The sequence below is a fragment of the Oryctolagus cuniculus genome, chromosome 2 (assembly GCF_964237555.1).
Source record: "Oryctolagus cuniculus chromosome 2, mOryCun1.1, whole genome shotgun sequence".
Taxonomy (NCBI): domain Eukaryota; kingdom Metazoa; phylum Chordata; class Mammalia; order Lagomorpha; family Leporidae; genus Oryctolagus; species Oryctolagus cuniculus.
Window position 1 is genome coordinate 115,858,264 of NC_091433.1, and position 25,873 is coordinate 115,884,136.

The window sequence follows — 25,873 nt, forward strand, 5'->3', positions numbered from 1 at the left end:
GCCTGCCAGATAGAATACCTAGAACCAAGGCCTGGGCCTTCTGATCTACCAGTTCTCCTGAACTCTCAGGGTCTCTGCTGGATGTGTTGACCCCACCATTGAGCACTGATCTCTTTCTCCCTGCTTCACCAACCACCATGCTCCAAGATTGCCCTGTATCCTGCCCAGCAGATCTGGGCAAAGTAAGGGTCTTCTTTCCAAAGTGATTGGGAGACAGGAAGGGATGGTAATCAGATCGTGTTTCCAATGTGGACAGCAGAAAATTTGTAAAGTGCAGATTGACAAGAAGATAAATTCCCATTCATGTCTACCATTCAGAGACAATAAATGAAGCTCATAAGGGGGATGCCAATATCATAAAGGTCAAGGGTGACCTCACAGTAAATCAGCCCAGAGAGAGCATGAGATGAAAAGTGTTCATTAGAAACTTCTGTGCCCCTCCAGTCCTTCTCTTGGCCTCCAGTCCCAACTGGTCTGGAAGCTTCTGGAAACTCATTAGGCAGACCAGCTGTCTCTAAGACCCCTCATTTATTAGGAATACTACTCTAGAATCTCTGAATATTTAAATTGGGTCATTCAGAAACCTGTTCCCAGGCTCAGAAAAGGAAGGGGCAAGGTTAGTGTTTGTGCTACAAAAGTCTATATAGAGGACAGAGTTTACCAGAATCCCTGGCTGCCGAGCAAGGAACACTCTTCCTTTTATCTATCTATCTATCTATCTATCTTCTTGAGCGACAGAGAGGGCCTATCAACTGAATCACTCCCCAAATGCCCGGAACATCTGGAGCAGGCTCGGAACAAAGCTGGGAGCTGAGAATGCAGTCCAGGTCTCCCACACCACTTGGTGTGGAACCCCATCATTTGAGCCATCACCTACGTCACCTCCCAGGCTCTGCAGGAGGAGGAAGCTGCAACCCAGTAGAACTAGGACTCAAACCCTGGCACTCTGCTATGGAATGTAAGGTCCTGATCAGCATCTTAACCAGCAGGCCAAAGAGGAGAGCTTTACAGGAACAGCAGACACTGTCCAGGGCAGATGGGGTTTCGTCCTCAGAGCTTTTCACCTCCGGGAAGCCCCACCCTTCCAAAGGAAGAGGGAAGGAAAGAAGAGAAAGGCCAAGAGGGTGAGAGGAGACGGGGGGGGGGAGCCTACCACTCCAAAGATGTGCGAGATGTACTGCATGCTGAAATGCTGGCTCTGCGGCGGCCAGTACTGCAAGAACGTGTCCACGTCCGCCCGCAGCTCCTTCTGCTCCTCCTCCCCGAAGTGATCCACGTGGTTCTGCAAGTCGTCCACGGAGACCAGGCAGCCTTCCGTGAGCCCCGTGCCCTCTCTCTCCACCCGCCACATGATGCGTGCCGCCAGCCTGCGGAGGAGGCAGTGTTAGGAAGGCCGCCACTACATTCATCCACTCATCCATTCATCCATTCGTTCATTCAACATTTTCTGTGTGCCTAATGCATGCCAGGTACAATGGTGGGCCTAAGATTCAGTTTTGAGCTAAACAGATGGACTTTGTTCTATCATGAAGCTGTTTACAGCGAGGGAGATTTACACAAGCACAGTCATTTTAAGTACAGTTAAATGCTCTGTGGAAAATAAAATCAGGTGACATGATAGACAGTGACTGGGACAGGTAAAGCCAAGGTCATCAAGGGAGGGTCACCAAGAAGGTCCATTTGAGCTGGAACTGGCATGGACAGAAGAGCCAGCTGTGTGGGATTGGGGAAACAGCACTGAGTTCAAAGCCCCTGAGGAAGGCATGAGGCTGACGTGATGGAGAAACAGGAAGAAGACAGAGGTGGCTGGAGCACCTGGAGCAAGGAGTGGAGAGCAAATCCAGGTGGAGACAGCAGGAGCTGGGTCACATGGGGTCTGGGGACATGGAGAGGTACGGCAGCTGAGTGCCTCCTGACAGTAGGCTTACTGGAGTGAGCGGTGGATAAGGAGTCAAGTGGCCTGGGTTTCACTGTTCCCAGTTCTTACTGTGTGACCCTGGGTAAGTCACTTGAACTCCTGAATCTATCTGGTGGCCATGTTCTCTGCCATACTTCCAAAGATGCTCAGAGGACAAAGTGAGGGAACGGATGGCCACGTCATGGGTAAGCTTATTTGTGTTCTTAAGGACTGGGTAGGGAAAACGTGGAGGAACAGCATAAGCAAAGTCCCAGTGGCAGCCAACAGTGAGGACTATGCAGGAAGCAAGGAAGGGCCTAGCTCGGCTGGAGCAGAGAGCTCTGCAGGAGGCAGAGTGAGACAGGAAGGGGCCCCACAGAACACAGGGCTTTCGCTGTGATCCTGAGGAGGGTACTTCTCCCTGACTGCCTCCTGGTTAACTCTTATGCAGCCCACCCCCCAAATGGAGCCTGTGACTCAGGTGGATTTTCACATCTCCCTGCCACTCGGTCTGGACTGCATGCTGTCCAGGTAACTAAGAGGGGCTGGAGGCCTCAGGAGGGACTCCCTTGACAAAAACACAGGACTCTTTCTCTTCCTATTTGGGTCATGGGGTTACTCCTGGAGAGATGCCTTGCAGGGGTCCCCAGGTGTGTGGGAACTGAGGTGTCCCCACATGGAGTCTAGGACGGCAATGGGGTGTGGGGAAGAGCTGCCGCCCCCAGAGACTGGGGAAATGATCATGAAGCGCAGAGACCAGAAGGCATGGGGTGACCAATTTCAACTCAGTTTCAGAAGCTATCAACTGGGACTAAGCACATGGAGAACCTGAGCTCCTACCAGTAGGGTGACATTTCCTTTGGGTCCTGAAGAATGTGTAGGATTGTAGTAGATGGATCTAAGCAGGACGGCTGCTAGTTCAGCCTGCAGTTTTCTAAAAATTCCCACAACAAGAGAATCCCATTTTGGTCTTTAACTACACAAGCTACTGGCAGAATGAAAATGCCCCAAGTCACCATCCCCATTGCCTCTACTCGCCACTGTTGGCTCCCTAGGCACCTCCCCACAGCTCAGGCAGCCCCTGCCCTGGCAGAGCCTCCAGGACTTGGGAGCTCTTAAGCTAGGGCTGCCCAGGTATTGTCCCTGAGACTTCTGGCCACGACCACCAGCTGCAAATACAAATGCTTGCTGAGTGTCTTGGGTGCAGAAGGCAGCCTGTAGCACCACCGGGAGTAGTGGAGGCTGCAGTGACTAAGAAAACTGTATTTTTAAAAAATTGTTGGAGTCAGTGTTTTGGCATAGCAGGTAGTCACCAACTGTGACTCTGGCATCCCATATGGGCTCCAATTCACGTTCTGGCTGCTCTGCTTCCAATCCAGCTCCCTGCCAATGGCCTTGAAAAGCAGTGGGGGATAGCCCAAGTGCTTGGACTCCTGTACCCACTGTGGGAGACCAGAATGAAACTCCTGGCTTTGGAGTGGCACAGCCCTGGCTATTGCAGCCATTTTGGGGACTGAACCAGCAGGTGGAAGATTCTTTCACTTTCTCTCTCTCTCTCTTTGTTTTTTTTTTTCCCTCTCTTTCTGTAATTCTGACTTTCAAATAAATAAATATACCTTTTTTAAAAAAATTGCCTGATCTATTTGAAAGTCAGAGAGAGAGAGAGGCAGACAGAGATTTCCCATCCACTGGTCACACCCCAAGATGCCCACAACAGCCAGAACTGGGCCAGGCCAAAGCCAGGAGCAGAAATAATCTGGGTCTTCCACTTGGGTGGCAGGAACCCAAGTACTTGAGCCATTACCTGCTGCCTCTCAGGGCAATATGAGCAGGAAGTAGAACTAGGAATGGAACCAGGACACAAACCCAGGCATCCCTATATGGGATGCTGGTATCCCAAACAGCAACGTGGCCTCTGGCCAAATCTTGCCCCCAGAAAACTGTATTTTTCAAAAAAGAACAGAGGCTCTAGCCTTTTTGGTTACATTTTTACTGTTTTTTAAAATTTTTTACAGGAGAAGCCAAAACTCCAAATTTTTTAAATGTGCAATTTCCCAATATTTAAACATTGGCAGAATAATTTTTTAAAAAGTGAACCTTGGATCATTTGTACAGTTCATAGCAAATCACAAAAATGGTATAAAATGTGTGGTAAACAAAAGGAAAACCATTAATAACTAAAAAATAATGATAAAAAGTAAACACTGGTGAGCCATAGAGAAGGCACCTGTGGGCTGGCTGTGCCCAGGGACTGCAGTCTGGACACGCTGCTATGGACACCTAATTCCCCTTCTAGACCTGAAGTCAGTGAACAGGAGTCCCATATCTGGTCTCTGAGGCCCAGCCTGGCGTCCTGAGGCCTGGGGATGCGGTCACTGCTGGGGATGCGGTCACATTTGGGGATCCCAGGCATGACCCCAGAGCCCGGCTCTGACCTGATGTTCTCATTGGGCACCTTCCCATATCTCTTGATGGCCGAACACTCGTTCTTGTGGTTCAACCAAGCGTCCTTCTGGCAGGTTCGGTCACAGTAGTGGGCAAACTTGCACTGCCCGCAGCGGTGGAGCTTCTCCTGCCTCTTGAAGCAGGTGTGGCACACAAAGTTGACGAGGCTGGAAGTGGAGGGAGAGGACATGTGACTGGGGGCACAGCGGAAAAGGCTCCCCACCAGCCCCTGGAAGACCTGGGTCCCAGGACTGCTCCAACAGCCAGTCTTTGACTTTCTAAGCTTCAGATCTCCACTTCTCAAAATGAGAGGCATGGGTTTCCTAAGGTCCCTTCTAGCTATAACTAGTCCTCTGGCAGATATTTTTAAGTCATCTCAAGATGGGAGACACTATTGCCCTCTGCTAGTAAGCCCTTCAATTCAATTCAGCAAGAGTAAATTCATGATCTGAGTGTGTTAGGCGCTGGGAATACTAGTTGCCAGAGAAACCACTGACTTGCAGTCACCATGTGATGTGATGAGCACTGATAAGGGTGTGCAGGTATTCCCAAAACCCTGGACCTTTCTCCAGACAATGGAGGGCTTCTAGGCTGAGAGGATGGTTGAAATTCCTTGCCCAAACCGACGGGTCATCGGTACTATGTGGTGGGAGGGGCATTCTGTGTGACAGGTCCTTCTCATTGTTGAAATATAATCATGTCTTCCCAAAAGAATAACAAAGCAGAACCATCTACAATATGCTGGAACCAGAAACATGAGAATATTGCACACACACACACCCCAATATATGTCACTGTTCTGTGGGCTTTCAACCGTAAGAATTACAAGGTCACTGGTGCCATTTGATGCATTCTCTCAGTTCAGAAGTGGGGGAAAGTCAGGAAGAACCACATGTGTACACCCGATGGATGTAGGCAGATGAGATGTGCTTCCAGCCTCCTAAAATCCTCCCTAGAGACTGTGTGTCCCCCCACATTAAACTTGTCATGCAAACAGAAGAAACGAGTTTCCGATGAATGTGGGTACACCTGGTGTGACGCACAGCATTTCTGAGCCTCAGGTGCACATTCTCACAATGCAGGGAAGAGAAAGCCCGGCCACTGGCACACAGAGATGAAGCTCCGTGATGCGCAGGTGAGCACTGAGCTCCCTGGGAGGAGCCATTCAGATTGGAATCAGCAGCCGAAACTTTATGGAGTCCAACAGGTTTCAGCCTCTGGCAGGATCTGCCTACAGCTGTGCCCCCATTTGCTGAAAGGAGCATTGCTAGTAATTTATTAATAATTATAAAGTATTCAAGGATGTGAAAGGTCAGTGCCTATTTATAAGTTAGAGAGGATTCAAGGTAATCCCCATGATAATTCTTCCCTACTCTTACACTTGCATTCCCTTCAGCTTTCCTAGTGAGAGAAGAGTAGAATTACACAGCGTGCTTGGAATTGCACAGAATCCACAGCTTGTCGTGACTATGCCACAGAGGGCGTGCTCAGCTTGAGAAGGTCATTTGTCTTAAGTGCCCAGGAGGATAGAATGCATGGATCTCACATGGGACCCTGACTGTTTAGTGGGGTTTCCAGCTACGAGTTTCATGTATCTGTTCCCAGCCAGGACTGCATTTTCTGGTAGGAACCTGAAGTTCATTAGGAGGGATTAGATTGCTGAGCGACCCAAGGAACTGGATCCCGAGAAGGCTCCCAATCTTGTCTCCACTCAAAGGTGAGACCACTGGTGACAACATTACAATCATGGTGCCATGAACAGAATATAATATCTAGATGCGACATTTAAACTTCCTGGATCTCAGTAGTGTGCTTCTATTATTTCTTTAAAGAAAAATTCACACAAACTTAAGGTCAAATTACAAATATAGTCAATAGGTCCTCCCAAGTTTTCTCAAAAGTGCTGCGAAAATGGCACAGTTCCCCTCTGGCCATGCAGCATTACATTTTCTAAATAGCTTGAAGCAGATGTAATTGATACAATAGTCTGCATATACCATATTTAAAATGGACACTTTGATAGATTCTGACATGTGCATCTAACCACAAAACCATCATCACAGTCTAGAAATATTTCACAATCAAGATATATGTGGGTGAAGACACCTGTCACTCCCTCAAGTTAACTTTCGAAATGGATTGCTTTAACTTGAAGTGGGGTCTTCACTTCTGTCTACCTGATTGCTTTCAGTGTAACATGCCAAACTGTCAAGATTGTTTTGAACTTTTACTCTGTCATCTTTGACATTGGTATGTTAAGCACCAAGTCAACTAAAGCTCTGAGAACATGTCTTAGGTTGGGGCTACGATTTGGGTGTTGTTTGTCCCCCCAAAGCTTCCTGTGTTGCCAGTCTGGTCCCCAGGGTGCTGGTGGGTGGAATCGTTAAGAGTTGGGGCCTAGTCAACTGGGCTGTGCCCTCAGAAGAGATGAAGGTATTTCTAGTGAGACCCTGGTGAGTTCTCACGAGAGTTGCCCTGCCCAGTCTCTCTCTCTGGCTTTAAGATGTGAGCAAGGGGCCAGTGCTGTGGCACAGCAGGTTAAAGCCCTGGCCTGTAGCACCGGCATCCTATATGGGTGCCAGTTCTAGTCCTGGCTGCTCCTCTTCCAATCCAGCTCTCAGCTATAGCCTGGAATAGCAGTGGAAGATGGCCCAAGTCCTTGGGTCCCTGGATCCATGTGGGAGATCCATGTGGGAGATCCAGAAAAAGCTCCTGGCTCCTGGCTTTGGATCAGTGCAGCTCCGGCCATTGCAGCCAACTGGGGAGTGAACCAGTGGATGGAAGACTCTCTCTGTCTCTACCTCTCTCAGTAACTCTGTCTTGCAAATAAATAAAAATAAATCTTTAGGGGCTGGCACCGTGGCTCACTTGGCTAATCCTCCTCCTATGGTGTCGGCATCCCATATAGGTGCCGGTTCTAGTCCCGGTTGCTCCTCTTCCAGTCCAGCTCTCTGCTGTGGCCCAGGAGGGCAGTGGAGGATGGACCAAGTGCTTGGGCCCCTGCACCTGCATGGGAGACCAAGAAGAAGCACGTGGCTCCTGGCTTCGGATTGGCGCAGCACCGGCCGTAGTGGCCATTTTGGGGGGTGAACCAACGGAAGGAAGACCTTTTCTCTCTGTCTCTCTCTCTCACTGTCTATAACTCTACCTGTCCAAAAAAAAAAAAAAAAAAAACTAAAAAAAAAAAGATGTAAGCAGTTCCTCCTGTGTGTTCTCCCACCATCTGCCATGGGACCCTCACCAGAGCCTGACCATGTTGTTTAGACGTTCAACCTCTAAAACTGTGAGCTAAATCAATCTTGCTTCTTTATAAATTTAGCCTATGTCAGATCTGTCATCATCACAAGGAAAAGCTGACTGATACAGTTGGGAAAGAGGGAGGAAAAGCAGACGCTCAACTCTGAGGTATCAGGACCCAGACCAGAAAAGAAAGGACATGGTCTGGAGAGAGAATATTTAGAAGCCAGCTCCACTGGGCTGGCCATCGCCTGTAACTTCTCACTGAGGGCTCCATGCCTGTTTGTTTCAGGAGCACCCATGAGAAAGCAACACTGGGAATGCTCTAATATTTTACACCTAACTTGATATCTTTAGGACATACTCACAAATATCCTCATATTTTTATTCCTATACAAATATTCATATTTCATGAATACAGTGAAATTTGCGCCTGAGCAACAAAGATATCGCACTTCACAGTTCTCACTGTGTTTCACTGTATTAAATTTTAAACATAAATAAAGACAGACTTCAGGTGATCACCTAAAATAATAGAGTTCTGTTTCATCATCTTTATAATCACTGATTATTTATAACCTGCTTAAGATGCAGATATGTAGTATTACAGAGATTGGAGACATGGACTACAACCAACATAAGCTCAAACAATTCTGAGCCTTAAGAATTTACTCTCAAAACAAACACATATAGTTGAGTCTGTGTGTGTTGGAAGCTGACTACAAAACTGAGAGTCCACTGAGTTAACTTCTATGGGGAATACAATGTTTATTAAAGATAAGAACTTTTTTTTTTTAATTTGAAAGGGAAAGAAATAGACAAACAGATAGAGCCACGTGCAACAGCTAGAGCTAGGCCTAGGGCCAGAGCCAGGAGCTGGGAACTCAATCCAGGTCTCTCATGTGGGTGGCAGGGACCCAACCACTTGAGCCATCACCTGCTGCACTGGGTCTTCACTGGTGGGAAGTTGGAATGGGGAGCCAGAGCTGAGAATAGAACCCAGGTACAAGGATGTGAGTCTCTTAACCAACATCTCAACCATTAGGTCAAATTCTTGCCTCCTAGATGAGTTAGTTTTTCTTTAAAGACTAATTTGTTTAGTTGAAAGGTAGAGTGTTAAAGAGAGAGGGAGAGTTAGAATGAGAGAGAGAAGGAGAAAGAGGGAAAGAGAGAGAGAGAGATCTTTCATCTACTGTTTCACTCTCCTAAATGGCCACAATAGCCAGGTCTGGCCAGGTCAAAGCCATGAGTTAGGAACTCCATTCTGGCATCCCATGTTGGTGGCAGAGGCCCAAGCACTTGGGCCATCTTCTGTTGCCCTCCCAACAGCATTAGCCAAAAATTGGATCTGAAGCAGAGTAGCCAGGACTTGACCTGGCACTCTGATATAGGATGCCGCTGTAGCAAGCAGTAGCTTTATTCACAGAGTAGCCACAGTAGCCCCAGGATAAGTTAGTTTTTAAATGAATATGAAGTTTAGTTGACAGCTATTGTGTGTAATGTGAATCATCACAGATTTTGAGGGTAGGGAAGAGGAGAGTAAACTTTCTACCCCAATATCTACTGGTCTTGTGAGCTTGAACAAGTCCCCTAGCCTCTCTGAGTCTTTGTTTCTGTTTATAAAAATGGGAACAACACCGAGACCTGGAGAGCTTTCAGACCAATGACTATCACTTTTAAATGAAATAGCAGAAGAAGAGCCTCACAAAGCCTGGCACTGCCTGAGTGCCCAGCAGACGCCACCCTGCTCTGCCCACCTTGCCTATCCCTTGGGGAGGTTGGGCCAGGTGACGTCAGAGCAGGAGCAGGCGCCCAAGAGGAAGACAGCCAGGCTACAGGTGAGCCTCTACCAGGGGGCAAGGACGCTTCCCAGACAGAAATATCAACTCTGCTTAACGTAGGAGAGTGTGCAAGAGACGCAATCCTGAACCCACTTTGTGTGTTCCAGGAGAAAGAGTGCTTGTCACAGCCAGATCTCATGTCTCCTGAGGCTCACCTGCCTAACCACGTGAGAAGACAGTAGCCCCCATTTGTTCAGTGCTTTGCAGTCTTCAAAGAGGTGTTTTGACATCTTCACCCCAGCATTAGTATAAAATCCCCATGGAGACAGTATTCTCACAATGGGCCCTGAGACTGGATGCTGCTCCCAAAAACAGGGCAGAGGCAGCTGCAAATGGCCCACTTGCGGTGCCTGCAGCCCCGAGAGTGCCAAGCCCGGGCCAGCTGGTCCCCACTCACTCTCACCCTACCCTGGGTTCTGTCATCTGTCAGAGTCAAGAGGGTTGAAAGGGCAGTTGCTGCTCAGTTCCTTCTATGGAAATTGTCAGACACTGGACAGATAAATTCAAGGACAAGGCGCCTGCCTGGTGGGCCAGGCTTCCAAAAACACAGCCAGAGAGGACTGAACCAACTGTTGTGACCTTCTAGTCTGCTTAAAAGTCTCCCCTCCAACACTGTGAGGAGGTCCCTTCAAAAACTTCCTATCCTTGAAATACCCAGATGACTTGGCAGTATTTTAAATTCCTTTTCCCACTCCCTCTTTCTTTCCTTCTTTCCTCCCCCCCCCCCCCCATCCTTTTCTCCTTCCACAGGTATTTATTGAGCATCTGTTATGAGCTGTGCATTGAGCAGGGTGAAGAGGGCCTTAAACATAAACAAGACACAGACTTCCTGGTACACACATTTAGAGAGGGTGGGGCACACCGTCCACAGGTGGCGATAACTCACTGTAAGTTTCAAGAAAGGAAGATGGTGCTTCCATTGAGACTGGGGAGGCAATTGTCTTCACCCCTAGGGACAGGCTGAGTCTGCATTGAGAGAAGCTAAGTTCTTCCAGGAAGAGGGGCAGATGAGTCAACGGCTTCCATGGCAGAGAGCAGAGGGAGGGGTGCAGGCACATACGAGTAGCTATTGAATGAGATCATGGGATGTACCGTACTGGGACACCATGTTGGAAAGGTGACCAGATTGGTGGTGGGGGAGGGGGAGGGGACTAGAATGCCACTCTCAGTAGTATGTCCTTGGCCTACAGGCAAGGGGGAGGCCCTGAAGGCCTGCCGGGAGGAGCCACATGATCAGAGTTGAAAGGCTCATTCTATCTTCCCAGCCGGGATCTACCAGTGTGGTTTTTAAATGACCCATGCAAATGCTTAAGAGGCATCCCTGGATTCCTGTGGCTCCATCACTAATTATGTGCCTTAGCAGAAGAAGTTTAGTGGTATTGCTTCCTTGGTCCAACCTAGGGATTGTCTTTCTCTTTTTAACATCTGTTTTTATGAAAACACCAGCTCTCAAAGTTTCTCAGCCACTACTCATGAGTAATTGTGTACTCTAGCTGACCACACTTTTCCTCCCACGTTCAAAACACGACCTCGGGTGCCAATGAGTGAAGATGACATCATTATGGAGGCAACTTATATTGGACTGAATCTACATTTAAATGATGATTATTCCCAAACTTCTCAATGTAAAACTTAGTTGGTAAAACACAGCAATACAGGTCACAACAGATCATGTGCTTATCAATATGTCTTGCTTCTACTGCTAAAAAATGTCTGATTGCAGGCATAATTCTAAATCTACCCTCAACATCAAGTACAAATATTTTACACTGCAACCTGAACACTTCAACAAACCCATGGTTGTTCATTTTCTGAACTAATTGTTCAGGAATTTCTCTAATCCCTTTATTAAATTATTTCTATTTATAGCATCATTTGTTCCCCCCACCTACCCACCCACCAGCTGCTATCAGATTAAAGAGTACGTGTGTGTGTGTGTGTGTGTGTGTGTGTGTGTGTGAATATTCCAGAGCTAATCCTGGCCTTCCCGCAGGCTCACACAGAATTATACCAGCTAAGAGCCCAGCTGTCACCACTGAGCTCAAAGAAGCCCATAACTGTTTCAATTTTCAAAAACAACCTGAGTAATTTCTTTAAAAGTATTCAACTTTTTCTCATGCTCCTGCGGTCTTTTTCCCTGTGCACATTCATACACATAATCACTTAGGCACTTTCAACTCTTTAACCAGAACCATTTAGGAGTTGGTCAAGTTTTTATTATTTAAAGAACTTTTTTTAAAAATTCACTAACTTTCCCTTCTTCTTCTCAACATATTTTATGATGGATTGGATTAAACTAAAAAGTTCCTACTATTGGTTGGTCTGGGCTGTATAATAGTCCCCCCCACAAATACCCATGTACTAGTTCTCAGAACCTGTGGGGGCCAGTGCTGTGTGGTGTAGCAGGTAAAGCTGCCACCTGCAGTGCTGGCAACCCATATGGGCACTGGTTCAAGTCCCAGCTGCTTCACTTCTGATCCAGCTCTCTGCTATGGCCTGGAAAAGCAGTAGAAGTTGGCCCAAGTCCTTGGGCCCCTGCACCCATGTGGGAGACCCAGAAGAAGCTCCTGGCTCCTGGCTTCAGATTGGCGCAGCTTGGGTCGTTGAAGCCAATTCCACGGATGGAAGACCTCTCTTTCTCTCTCTCTCTCTCTCTCTCTCTCTCTCTGCCTCTCCTTCTCTCTGTGTGTAATTCTGACTTGCAAATAAATAAATAAATAAATCTTTAAAAATAAAAGAACCTGTAAACATTACCTTACTCAATCAAAGAGATTTTGTTGACGTAATTAAGGATCTTGAAATGAGGGTGTATCTTGAATTATCATCATGGGCCTAACATAACCATGAGGTCCATATAAGAGGCAGGAGGTCAGAGGAGGAGAAGAACCAGGGAGGAGAACATGAGCCAAAGATCGTGGCAGCCACTAGTAGCTGAGAAGGACAGACACACAGAACTGTGAGTCTATTTCCAGAACTTCAGGATAATAAGTCTGTGCTGTTTTGAGCACTGAATTTGTGGTCATTTGTTACAGTAGCAATAGAAAACTAATACTTTGGTTTATTATTATAAGGTTTTTTCCCCTTTATAATCACATGTATTTTCTTGTTTTCTACCTCTTGAGTTTCTGGCTCTAACCATTCTCAGGACCGAGAACCAGATTTTGATTCTTCCAAAATTGATGGATGGGTGCCCTTGATTTTATTTACTACATGTTAGTAGCTGAATCAATAAGAACAAGAGAAAATTAAGTAGGGAATGCTGAAAAGTACTCTTGTTGGTTGGAGGGGCAGGGTGGAATGTGACATGATGACAGCATGAGATACAAGGAGACCTGGTCCCACCCCGCTACTCAATCCCACATGACCTGGGAGTCCCATTATCTCTCTAAAACTCAGTTTCACCATCTTTCAATGGGACTCAACCTTCTTCCAGGTTGGGTACCATTTGAAAGTGATTCACAAGCCGGCGCCGTGGCTCACTAGGCTAATCCTCCTGGAAACTTGGAAATAGATTGCCCTTCCCATTTCAGACAGCACTGACAGGCCCATTCAACCCACAGGACAATAGAGGCTCAGTTCTGAGGGCCTAAATGCTTCCAGGTGTCCGAGGAAAATGTTTGGAGCCTGACAACACCTTTTAACAGTGTTGAATTTTTTAAAAACTAGACCCCCCCACAAAAAAAAGCAAAATGGAAAGAAATACCAATTTCAAAAGCAAAATTACAGAAGCCCCCTCAGAAGTGATGAACAAACTATACTAGACATGGTAGGAGGTGACGTCCTGAGTTGAAGGTGCCCAGGGCTACATAATTCTCATGTGTCTTGACGTCTGGCTCAGGGCTTTTTCATTCCCTTTCTGACCTGGAATACGATTCAGTAACTTCTGTTCAAGGCGCCTGGTTCTAAGCCTTCTGTTAAAAAAAGTTCAGAATCTTCTGTACACCACAGCGTCGGCCCCTCTTCTGTTTTCCTACAACAGTTCGTTATTTGCGGAGGGTGATCACAAGAGGAGAGTCTGCTTTTCATTACTATATAGCATAATTCAAATCCCTTTACCTGCAATGCTGCATCCCATATGAGTGCAGGCTCAGGTCCTGGTTGCTCCATTTCTGAACCAGCTTGCTGATAATGCACCTGGGAAGGCAGTGGAAGATGGCCCAAGTGCTTGGGTCCCTGCCACCCACATGGGAGACCCAGATGGAGTTCCAGGCCCCTGGCTTCAGCCTACCCAACTCTGGCCCTTGTGACCGTTTGGGGAGTGAACCAGCAGATGGAAGGTCTCATTCCCTCTCATGTTTTTCCCTCTTGCTCTGTCATTCTGTCTTGCAATTAAGTATGTAAATCTTTTTTTAAAAAATTCCTTCACCTGCTTAATTCTGAACCAATTCCAGTTTGATCACATATCTATCAGGCATGGGTTATTGTTGGATGATAATCATGGTGACGCTGATGGTGCTGGTGATTATGCAATTTTATCCATGTTACAATGAATTGTCCTCCATGGATTTTAGTCTGTGGATCAACTGGGTTATCTAACCAGAGAAAAGACAAAGATCTATGCTGAAAGCAAAAGTCACACTCCAAGCTAAAATAATTGATCTTCTCATTCTATTTGACTGGAAATGAAATAAATAAGCTCAGAATGAAAAATAAATAAATACAATAAGAAATGAATAAACAAAAAACTTAAAGCAGCTATAATTTTAAAAGCTATATGAAAAAGCATTAGTTTTTAAAATAAGACATAGACGATTAAAGAAAAACTAATTGAGAACTGTAAAACCACTGAGATCAAAAATAATTACACAAAAGAATTCAAACTATTTAGAAGATCTGGACATAAAGAAGTAATAGGCCAATGAGATATGCATAAACTTAAAAATTGAGAGCATAAAAAGAAAACCAATTATAAAAATAAGTGTTAATGACAAAGAAAGTTACTGTGCATTTCTTTTTTAATTAAAAATTCAAATGAAAGCAATATTAAAGTAAGTTTTTATAGGTTAAGTTGAAAACATGAGAGACAGCTTTCTGGGCTGTACAGGTTGGCGCAGCAAGGCAAACCCACGCTGCTAGTAGGGGAAGGTGTGATCTCCTCAGAGGAGGTCACTTGCAAGCCTGGACTAAAAGCCTTGGAAAAGTCTTTTTTTTATTTTTAAGATTTATTTATTCGAAAGTCAGAGTTACACAGAGAGAGAAGGAGAGGCAGAGAGAGAGAGAGAGACGGGGCGGGGGGGGGGGGGAGATCTTCCATCCACTGGTTCATTCCCCAACTGGCCATAATGGCCAGATCTGTGCCGATCCAAAGCCAGGAGCCAGGAGCTTCTTCCGAGTCTCCCACATGGGTGCAGAGGTCCAAGAACTTGGGCCATCTTCCACTGCTTTCCCAGGCCATAGCAGAGAGATGGATCGGAAGTGGAGCAGCCAGGACTCAAATCAACACCCATCCAGGATGCCGGCAGTGCAGGAAGTGGCTTTACCTGCTATACCACAGTGCCAGCCCTGGAAATGTCTTTTGAATCAAAAATTTCTACGTCTATGGGGCTGGCACAGTGACACAGTAAGTTAATCCTCCGCCTGTGGCGCCGGCAACCCATATGGGTGCCAGGTTCTAGTCCCGGCTGCCCCTTTTCCAGTCCAGCTCTCTGCTGTAGCCCAAGAGGGCAGTGGAGGATGGCCTAGGTGCTTGGGCCCCTGCACCTGTATGGGAGACCTGGAAGAAGCACCTGGCTCCTGGCTTCGGATTGGCGTAGCTCCGGCCGTTGCGGCCATTTGGGGAGTGAACCAATGGAAGGAAGACCTCTCTCTCTCTCTCTCTCTCTCTGTAACTCTACCTGTCAAATAAACAAATAAAAATCTTTTAAAAAATTTCTACATCTAGGAGTTTATCTTAATAAATAAAAAGAGATATGTAGAAATATCTACTAGAAAAAAGTCGAATGGTTCTTTAATATACAAAAGATAGCATCTGGTTAAGTTAATATGCAATAAACAGCACACAACATGGTTATTCAAAATAATGCAGACAGATATCAATAGTTTGGAAAGTTATTCATAACATATTGTGAAGTAAAAACAATGGGTTACAAAATAAACACATTATTTAATGATCTTAATTAAATTGATTGATGATTTTTAAATGCACATTTTCATTTACCACTAAGAAACAAAAAAAATTCACCAATTAAGCTATAATGAGTGATAGATTTTAGGCTACCTTATGATTTCAGAGACATTAAATTGAAATACGTATCCTGAAATTGATAAACTATTAGATGCATGCCATGTTCCTGCCATTCTAAAACTAACTTCTTCCTGCATATCTTAATATCATGAATTTAGGGATGTGTTTAACAATCAAGATTATGTTTAACATAAGGCTTCTCACTCTAGTTCCACCCCACCTGCAACTCAACTGAACCAAGAAAATATTTTATTTACATACACATGAGACAACTGGAAGGACATACACCAAAATGTTAAGTTGTCTCCGTATAAGATTGCAAAGAATTTTTATTTTTCCCTCAAATTTTTCCATAGTTTATAACTTCTCTAAAATGAATTTTTAAAAATGTGAACACCCAACAGACTGATAGAATGGCAGATGTCCTAAACAGCACTCTGGCCTCAGAATCAGCCCTTAAGGCTGTCTGAAGAGCCCATGAGAGTATTTTAGGCATGGAAAGCCAAGACACTCTGGCAAAAACAACAACAACAACAACAACAACAAAACCCTAAATGAAAGATCTCTGCGAGTGAGATCCCAGTAGAAAGAATGGGCCATCAAAGGAGGAGGTACCTTTCTCTGAAGAGAGGAGAGAACTTCCACTTTGACTATGACCTTGTCTAAATAAGATCGAAGTCAGCGAATTCAAGAGGCTTCCATAGCCTTGGAAACTCATGACTAGAGCCTAGGGAGATTTCTGACGCCATAAACAAGAGTGTCAAATTGTTAAGTCAACAACAGGAGTCACTGTGTACTTACTCCTCATGTGGGATCTCTGTCCTTAATGTGTTGTCCAATGTGAATTAATGCTATAACTAGTACTCAAACAGCATTTTACACTTTATGTTCTGAGTGGTGCAAACTGATGAAATCTTTACTTAATATATACTAAATAGATCTTCTGTATATAAAGATAATTGAAAATGAATCTTAATGTGAATGGAATGGGAGAGGGTGCGGGAGATGGGAGGGGTGGGTGGGAGGGAAGTTATGGGGGGTAAAAAGCCATTGTAATCCATAAACTGTACTTTGGAAAATTATTTTTACTAAATAAAAGTGTTTATAATAAAAAAAAGTGAACACCAACAGCATCGTGAATTCCCAGATTAGCCCCATGTTACGTAGGATCAAGCAGGGTTACTTGGACTCAGGTGTCGTGTGCAAGAAAGGCGGGTCCTTGGTAAACTGACCTTGCCATTCTCCTTTTCCTCCACTCTCTTTCAGCACCCACCCGAAACATGTAAGAGGGGTGGCAAACATACTTCATTCCAAACGCCAGTTCCAACTGATCAGTAGTGGCCACCTGGAGCACTTTGCTGAAAAAGAATCTGAGGCCAAGGTGGAGTTCAGAAAGAAGGTGCGCATGACTCACAGTTAACAAGAGACCATGGTAGCTCCATGCAATATATTTGCCAGAGCTGGAAAACATTTCCCAGTCTCACTTTTGCTTTTACCTTTAATCAGGCCAGCTGTCTTTCTAACCAGCAAAGTTAAACGGACCGTGACTAAGAAGTGTAGTACAAAGTGCTGGATTTTTATTGTTAATGCTAAGCTAAGCCTATTCTAGCAAAGACACCCTTCAAAATTTCAAACCAGTACAATAGTGTGGCATTATATTACAAAACTGAATGTCGCATACGTTAATGATCCAGTAAGTCCATTCCTAAGACACATCCCTCTGTTTTCCAAGAGTTAGGAACAAAAATGTTTATAGCAACCATTCACAGGAGATTGGAAAAACACACTGTGGTCGATACAGAGTTTATTCATTGTATTAGTTATACAATCATAAAACAAACATTTGGGTGAAATAAACAAAAGGCATAAATGACATATAATATTGTCAGTTGTTTAAAACATCAAACACAAAGCACCAAAAATAAGTAATTATATTGTTTACAAATATATCCCTATGTAACAAAACTATTACTAAAAAGGCAGAGAGGGTGGGCATTTAGCCTAGAGGTTAAGCTGCTGGGTAGGATGCCCAAGTCCTGTCTCACAGTACCTGGACTCAGTCCCTGGCTCTAGCTCCTGGTTACAGCTTCCTCCTAATGCACACCCTTGTGGGTAGTGGTGCTAGTGCAGGTAGTAGGGTCCCTGCCATCCACAAGGAAGACCCAGGTTGAGTTTCAGCTCCTGGTTTTAGCTGCCAGCTGTTGTGAACAAGTAGATGGGAGCTCTCTCTATCTCTGTTTCTCTTCCTCTCAAATAAATAAATACATTTTTTTAAAGATTTATTTATTTATTTGAAAGTCAGAGTTACACAGAGAGAGGAGAGGCAGAGAGAGAGAGAGAAAGAGCTCTTTCATCCAATGGTTCACTCCCCAGTTGGCCCCAACGGCCGGAGCTGAGCTGATCCAAAGCCAGGAATCAGGAGCTTCTTCCCGGTCTCCCATGCGGGTGCAAGGGCCCAAGCACTTGGGCCATCTTTATTGCTTTCCCAGGCCATAGCAGAGAGCTGGATTGGAAGTGGAGCAGCTGGGTCTCAAACCAGCACCCATATGGGATGCCGGCGCTTCAGGCCAGGGTGTTAACCCGCTGCACCACAGCATCGGCCCCAATAAATACATTTTTAAAGAGTGGAAAAATAGCAAAAAAAAAAAAACAAAACAAAACAGGGTGGTAGTTACCATTGGGGCAGGCATGGGACAGGATAAAGAGTGACAATGAAATGAATTGGAATATTATAGTTAAGTTGGTTAGTGGTTTCATAGATGTTCATTTATTGCTAAGCTTCATAAAAACATATGTTAGTGTGTGTGTATATATATATATGCGTTCATGTAACATATATTACCTATATTGCCTGAAAGAATTAATTTTCTTTGGAGGCAGTGCTCAACTAACAAATCTTTCCTCATGTTTATAGAGTGACTTTTGCGGGGGACTCAGTTCTCCTTCCCCAGGCAAGTTTTTTTGTTTGTTTGTTTACTTTAAAGATTTATTTATTTATTTATTTGAAAGAGTTACACAGAGAGAGAAGGAGAGGCAGAGACAGAGAGAGGTCTTCCATCTGCTGGTTCACTTCCCAGATGGTCACAATAGCCAGAGCTGAACCCATCTGAAGCCAGGAGTCAAGAGCTTCCTCCAGGTCTCCCATGCAGTTGCTGGGGCCCAAGGACTTGGGCCATCTTCTACTGCTTTCCCAGGCCACAGCAGAGAGCTGGATTGGAAGTGGAGCAGCTGGGACACGAACCGGCACCCATATGAGATGCCGGCACTGCAAGCGGTGGCTTTACCGGCTACACCACAGCACTGGCCCTGCAAGCTCTTCATCTACAGGGACTGATCCTACCCAGAGCCTACGGTGGCTAAAGCTTTGTCACTTCTCCAGGCCATTTCAATGACAACCAAAGAAGGAATAGCCCTCACCTGTGCTATTACAAGTTTAAGTACAGTACTTAAAAACCTCTCTTTCAGATTTTTTAAAAATTATTTTAAAGCTCATTTACCCCAGTCATCCTAATTTTTATTACTATTGCCATGATAATATACCATTTAACATAGCACTTTATCAGCACTGTACACTCAGCTTTTTTTTTTTCACAGATATGGCTTCAAATGAATGACGAATTATTTATGATAACAAAAACATGGAAACATCTGAATGTCTAGTCATCAGCAAGTGATAAAAGAGCATGCAGCCCTTAAATACTGTATCCATGAAGGCAGACATGGAGCAGCTCAGGATACATCTAAATTATTACATGAAAAACACATAGCTTATAACATAGGAATCCCTATACATCCCAGGTGTATAGGATGAATAAAGCCTCTGTCTTAAAACAAGCTGGGGGGCCAGGGCTGTGGCACAGTGGGTTAACACCCTGGCCTGAAGCGCCAGCATCCCATATGGGCATCGGTTCTAGTCCTGGCTGCTCCCCTTCTGATCCAGCTCTCTGCTATGGCCTGGGATAGCAGTAGAAGATGGCCCAAGTGCTTGGGCCCCTGCATCTGCATGGGAGACCCGGAAGAAGCTCCTGGCTCCTGGCTTTGGATTGGCGCAGCTCCGGCCACTGTGGCCATCTGGGGAATGAAACAGTGGATGGAAGACCTCTCTCTCTGTAACTCTGTCTTTCAAATAAAAATAAAGTCTTAAAAAAACAAACAAAAAAGAAACAAGCTGGAAGGAACCACCCGAATTGTTATATAAGTAGTTATCATGTGTGATGAACTATTTTGTTGCTTTCTAAATTTCCTAAAGAATTTTTACTTTAACATATAATTTTTATATACATACTTTTTACATCATAGAAAGGGAAGTTGATTGATGATGTTGGGACACTGGATTTGGGGAATCGGAGGTATGAAATGCAGGTGTCGTCACAGGGCCAGGTGGCAAGGCAGTGACTACGCCAAGATCCATGTTCACCTTCAGTGTGTTTGTGGACTTTTGTGTTTTAACTCCAAAGCCAGCTGACTCCCTAACTGCACTCACCCCCACCCCGACACACTCATAAATAAATAAATGAAAGAGTGAAGACTCCCTATAAAGTTGTACTTGTTGCCTTGGCCCCTTACCTTCCATGGGTGGTAGAGAGCCATACATGCCAGCTCCCTGCCGCCCCACAAAGGTCTCGGGGCAGCATGTAAGGACAATCTGAATGCTGCTCTAGTATCTCTGAAAAGCAGTGTGCATTCCCAGGATGACTGCTGCAGCCAGGCAACCACAAACGCCATCGTGATTCAGACCATGTAACTGTCAGGCAGGTCACCCCAACTTTGGGCTCAGAAAATAGCATCATTTTCATGTAATCATCACGTATTGTTTTTAAAAGTTAGCACTTTATTTAAAAGTTTAGTCATTCAGTGTGGACAAGGTTGTGCAGGAATGGGGATGTGGATGTAACGAAGCCTCTTTGGAGAGCTGATCTAGAACTGAAAACAGCAACCTCAGCAATTCCTCTTCTAGTCTCTTACCTAGAGAGCAATCACACATGTGCGCAAGTGGACACAATCACGCAAGTTAACTGCTTACATTCATGGAGAACTGGAAGCTGCAGAATGCTTCTTAATGGGGGAATGGATGAATAAAAAGTCTGTGTTTATAGGAAAGAATATTTACAGCACTTAAAATTGGCGATCCATATAACATACGGGTCAACATGTGTAGTTCTACATGTAATGAAAAGAAATAGGTCTTCAAGGATTTAAAAGAACTATCTATGGACTTATAGTTCTCACAAGAATGTTATCAAATACAAGCTGTTTAGGGAAAAGAGCAAGTTCTAAAATGAAATATGGAGCCATTTTTATAAAAATAAATTGACATGACTATCCATTTTGATAATTGTAGATAGCTGTACACAATAACACAAGAACATTCCTGAAGGTAGCACATTAAAATCATAGCATAGTTACTTCTGAGGAAAGACAAAGGGAACTGGGTTTGGCTGATATTCTACTTTTAAAGGGTACATGGATGCCTGTGTTACCTGGGTATTACAACAAATTTTTTTCACCTCCACAATTACTTCATCTTCTCATATATGTATGATATTAAAGGAAGATGAACACGTTAAGTTTTCTGTAAGAAAATATATCCCCCAGCACTGTACCCACGACATACACTCTGATTCAAGTTCATGGACATTAGGGGAGGGTGGCCCCAAGCCTATGCTCACCTGACAGCCGTTCTCGGGACACAGCATATCTCAGGCAGAAATGGTCAGAAGTGCTATGCTGTTAAAAAGGACCATGTGAATTTTATCCCTTGCTCTGATGATTCTGAAGGCAAAGTGTTTTAGTTTGGCATCGACAAAACCCACGGGGAGGAGAGGGAAACTGCCCATTTCATACCTGTCGAAAACCACTGCAGAGTAAGCCCGCTCGGCGAAGATGATGTCCGCAGCCCAGAACTCCTTTGTGGCCTTCAGACCCCTGCCCTTGCCCTCAGAAGTGAACACCTCCACGTTCTCCATGCTCCCTATTGTCATCTCAGAGCCCGGCAGAGCCACACGGTGGATGTTTAACACTGAGCTAAGTCTCCTGTCACTGCTGCTATTTCAGCATCCCAAGGAACAAGACTATAAATGGACAAGCCACCGCCCCTTCCCTACCCCCTTTCGGCCACCGGGCCCTCACCTCCCCCTCCTCCTCTTTTCCTGGTGGCCAGGATGAGACAGGCAAGAGGACTGTGGTCTGACTCAGGTCTCATTCACCATCCAGTAAGGCTGCCAGAGCAAAAAATGACCATGGGCTGGTGTGGTTCTGGGACTGGCTCTGACAAGTTTTAAAAAGTTCCTTTGCAAGAAGGAACTATTTGTATAAGCCAAGTTCTGGACTGCAGCGGTGTTTAGCTTGCGTTGAAATAGGGAACACTTGGTCAGTAGGGTATTTTTAGCAGCCAGATGCCTCTGTCAATCTAAAGCAGACAGTTGGAATGGTCCAAGAGAAGAGGCAAGGTGATATGTGCTGCTCTGGGACCCTTCAGCTGTCAGGTTTGCGCTTTCTAAAGGAACTGGGCCCCTCACCCCAAGCCCAGAAGCCCTTCCCATGGATGCACTGTTGACAGGAAGCAGCAGGAGCTAAACTGAGCCTGTTGGCATATACATAACACAACTATTCAGGCTCCAGAGGCATCCCCCCTCTCTAATATCACCTGGTGCCCCCTCCCCACAGCACCTCTACCCCAAGGCTTGGAGCCTGGGAGTTCTCTGTTCCCAGTCTTGCTGATGGTGTAGGTGTGCTAGGTGCAGGCTGGATCCAGAAAAGGCAGGCTTTGAAATAACAACCCAACCTGTATCTTTTTATACAATTTCCCTCAAACTTGAGCTTGCTGCCAGGAAAATACCAACCAGCTCCATCCTCTGTCTTGTCCAGGAGTGAGGACATGGGAGGGTGAAGCCTAAAAACCCCTTTGAAGTAAACATCACCCCTCTTGGTCATCAGGCGGCTCTCACTGAGGTTGAAAAGCAAGACACCTGTGGATCTGCAGCTGTGGTTTTTATCTTCTAGGTAACATTTTTTAGTTTCTCGCCATGGTTTGAATGTGTCCTCCAAAAGATGACTAGGTCATAAAAGCCCCACCCCCAAGCCATTATCTGGGGAAAGAGTTCCTGATCAAAGGATGACTTTGGCCTTTTTCCCTTCTCTTTCTATTGCCCATTTGATGCCTTTTACTGTGCTCCGATGCAGCAAGAAGGCCCTCACCAGATGTGGTGCCTTGATCTTTGTCACCCCAGCTTCCAGGACCATGAACCCATAAATTGTTTGTTCATTATAAATCACCCAGTCTCAGGTACACCCCTATAGCAGCACAAGGACACATCTCCTTATGGGGTCCCATGTTCTGGACTTCTGTGAGGGTAGTAGTTTATAAACACTGGCTTCTGGGTGCTGTAGGTGTAATTATGAATTCTGAGACCACTACTACCACCTTGAGATGGAATCTGTAATGCCAGGTGATCATTTCTACCTCACTGGATTGTTGTGAGGGTTAAATAAGATGACATGTATAAAAGCCACAGCACATCACTTGGCACTTCATAGAACACTCATTAAATGACAGGTATTTTCTTTAATTTACTGGGGCCAGCGCTGTGGCACAGCAGCTTAAAGTCCCAGCCTGCAGTGCTGGCATCCCATATGGGTGCTGGTTCAAGTCCCGGATGCTCCACTTTCAATCCAGCTCTCTGCTAATATGCCTGGGAAAGCAGTGGAGGATGACCCAGGTCCTTGGGCCCTTGCATCTACATGGAAGACCCAGAAGCTCCTAGCTCCTGGATTCGGATTGGTTCAGCTCCAGCCATTGTGGCCACCTAGGGAGTGAACTAGCAGATGGAAGACCTCTCTCTGCCTCTACCTCTCTCTGTAACTATTTCAAATAAATAAATCTTTTTAAAAATTTACTTATTTATTTGAGAGTTAGAGCTACAGAGACATGGAGAAACAAAGAAAGAGAGAGAGGATCTTCCATCCAATGATTTATTCCCAAAATGGCTGTAATGGCCAGGGCTACGCCAGGTCAAAGCCAGGACCTAGGAACTTCATCTGGGTATCCCACATGGGTAGCAGGTGCCCAGGTATTTGAGCCATCTTCTGTTGCTTTCCCAGGTGCATCAGCAGGGAGCTGAATCAGAAGAGCAGCAGCCAAGGCTTGAACCAGCCCCCATATGGAATGCCAGCATCACATGCAGTGGCTCAACTCACTCAGCAATAGCACCAGCCTCCACTTTCTTTTATTTCTTTGTTTATATTATCCTCCAAAAACTATCAGGATGTTCCCCAAAACTCTAACATGTCTTCAACCAAATTTCATCTCCCAAAACACCTTCAACTCTCCCAGGCACAGCAAAAATCCTTTGTCAGATAACATTATGGGGTGGGGTGTATTTATTCCAAGTTTTTGCCTCGGCATGAGAGATGAAGTCAAAGCAGAGACATAAAGTGTAAAAATGAGAGCGGGGTTCATTTAAGGATATAATACACACTCAGAAGTGAGCGCAGGAAGCCTCTCTCCCGGAGAGAAGAGTGGTGTCTGCCGGCACTGCCATTGCCTGCTGCTGAAGTTCAGATTACTGCATCTGTAAGGCAGGCCGTGGGGCCCTAATTGAATATACAGATGGGATGGAGTTTGGGCAGGGATCAGTGCACATAGCGGTCTCTGAAAAGGTTTTATGGGGTCTCCACCTAGAGCTCGGCACACATGTGGTCATGATGCCACCTTCTGCACGATGAGGGAGTGAAGCTCAGGCGCATAATGGAAAGTGGGTGTGCCAAGTCAACACGGAAGGGGATGAACTTTTAGCGGTGCAGGGCCACGGCAGAAACACTGCTGGAAGTCTCTCAGTTCCTTTTCTCTGCCTAGCCCCTATCAACATATCCTGTTTTTTAGGTGAGACCACATAGCCACAGAAGCTGGGAAATGTCTCAGTGACTTTGGATGTACCCCAAAGGCCAAAACAACTTAAGACATTTAAAATAAGATGCCTCACAAAAGTAAACATCACATGCTCCCAAGAAAAACAAAGATGCACAAGAGTTCAGCTTCTAATGAGTTCTCTGCATCACACTGCCTGGTGATTCATGGTCTTCCCTCAGGAGCCAGCAGCTCAGCCTGGCAGGGGTTGGGCTGTCCTTTTCCAGCCCCTGTACCCTGGAACAGGAACAACCCAAGCCATAAAGAAGAAACTACCCACCCTAAGACCAGAAGGAAGGGGGAAGCCAGAACAGACAGCTTTAGTTAGATCAATGGATCTCAACCATATCACAATGAGGATTATTAAGCACAGTGAAAGAATGATGGTCCTCTAAAGATGCCTGGGTCCTAATCCCCAGATCTGTGAATACGTTGCCTTACATGGTACTATGGTTTGAATGCCTTCATCAAAACTCATGCTGAAATTCAATGCTTGGGAGCATATGTTTGGCATGGTGATTTACATGCCACTTGGGCCATCTATCCCACTGCATCCCATGTTAGAGTGTCTTGGTTCAAGTCCCAGCTCTGCTCTGGAAAGCAGATTCCTGCTAATGCACACCCTGGGAGGTAGTGGGTAAGCGCTCAGTAGCTGGGCCCCTGCCATCCACAGGAGAAGACCTGGATTGAGTTTCTAGTCCCAGCTTCAGCCTTGTTTGGCCCCAGCCATTGCAGTGATTTGGAGAGTAAACCAACAGATGGGAGCTCTAAGTTTGTCTGTATGTCTCTCTGCCTCTGAAATAATGTTAAAAATTTAAAAAAGACGATGGAAAGTTAATCTGTGATATTGGAGGTAGGACCTTTTGATGGTAACTAAGGCTAAATGAGGGGCGGCGCTGTAGCGTAGTGGGTAAAGCCGCCGCCTGAGTGCCAGCATCCCATACGGGCGCTGGTTCAAGTCCTCGCTGCTCTACTTTCCATCCAGCTCTCTGTTATGGCCTGGGGAACCAGTAGAAGATGGCCCAAGTCCTTGGGTCCCTGCACCCATATGGGAGACCCTGGCTCCTGGCTCTGGCCGTCACAGCCAATTGGGGAGTGAATCAGCAGATGGAAGACCTCTCTCTCTGCCTCTCCTTCTCTCTCCGTGTAACTCTGACTTTCAAATAATTCAAATAAATAAATAAATCTTTTAAAAAAAAAGTTAAAAGAGGTCCTAAGGGTGAGGACTTAACCCAATGCGACTGTGACTGTATGAGTGAGGACACATTGTGTTGCCATGCAATGCCCTGTGCCACCTTGGGTCTCTGCAGAGAGTCTATACCACCAAGAAAGACTCATCACTAACTCACTGGATTGTTCATCCA

The 25,873-nt window shown here is 45.5% G+C and overlaps 1 protein-coding gene across 2 annotated transcripts in view; it reads right to left on the reverse strand.

Annotated features, from left to right (window-relative positions):
* The window catches only part of SMYD1 (SET and MYND domain containing 1), a 43,410-nt gene extending 21,459 nt beyond the window's left edge, over positions 1-21,951 (reverse strand). Inside the window, exons 1-3 of one of the 2 annotated variants that reach the window (XM_002709640.5) lie at positions 21,449-21,951; positions 4,333-4,509; positions 1,154-1,367 (exon numbers count right to left, since the gene is read on the reverse strand). In XM_002709640.5, the coding sequence (XP_002709686.1) occupies positions 1,154-1,367; positions 4,333-4,509; positions 21,449-21,585 (528 nt within the window). In that variant the 5' untranslated portion in view covers positions 21,586-21,951. The remainder of the gene's footprint in view (positions 1-1,153; positions 1,368-4,332; positions 4,510-21,448) is intronic. The other variant, XM_002709639.5, reaches the window with a different exon arrangement.
* Positions 21,952-25,873: the final 3,922 nt, after the last annotated feature.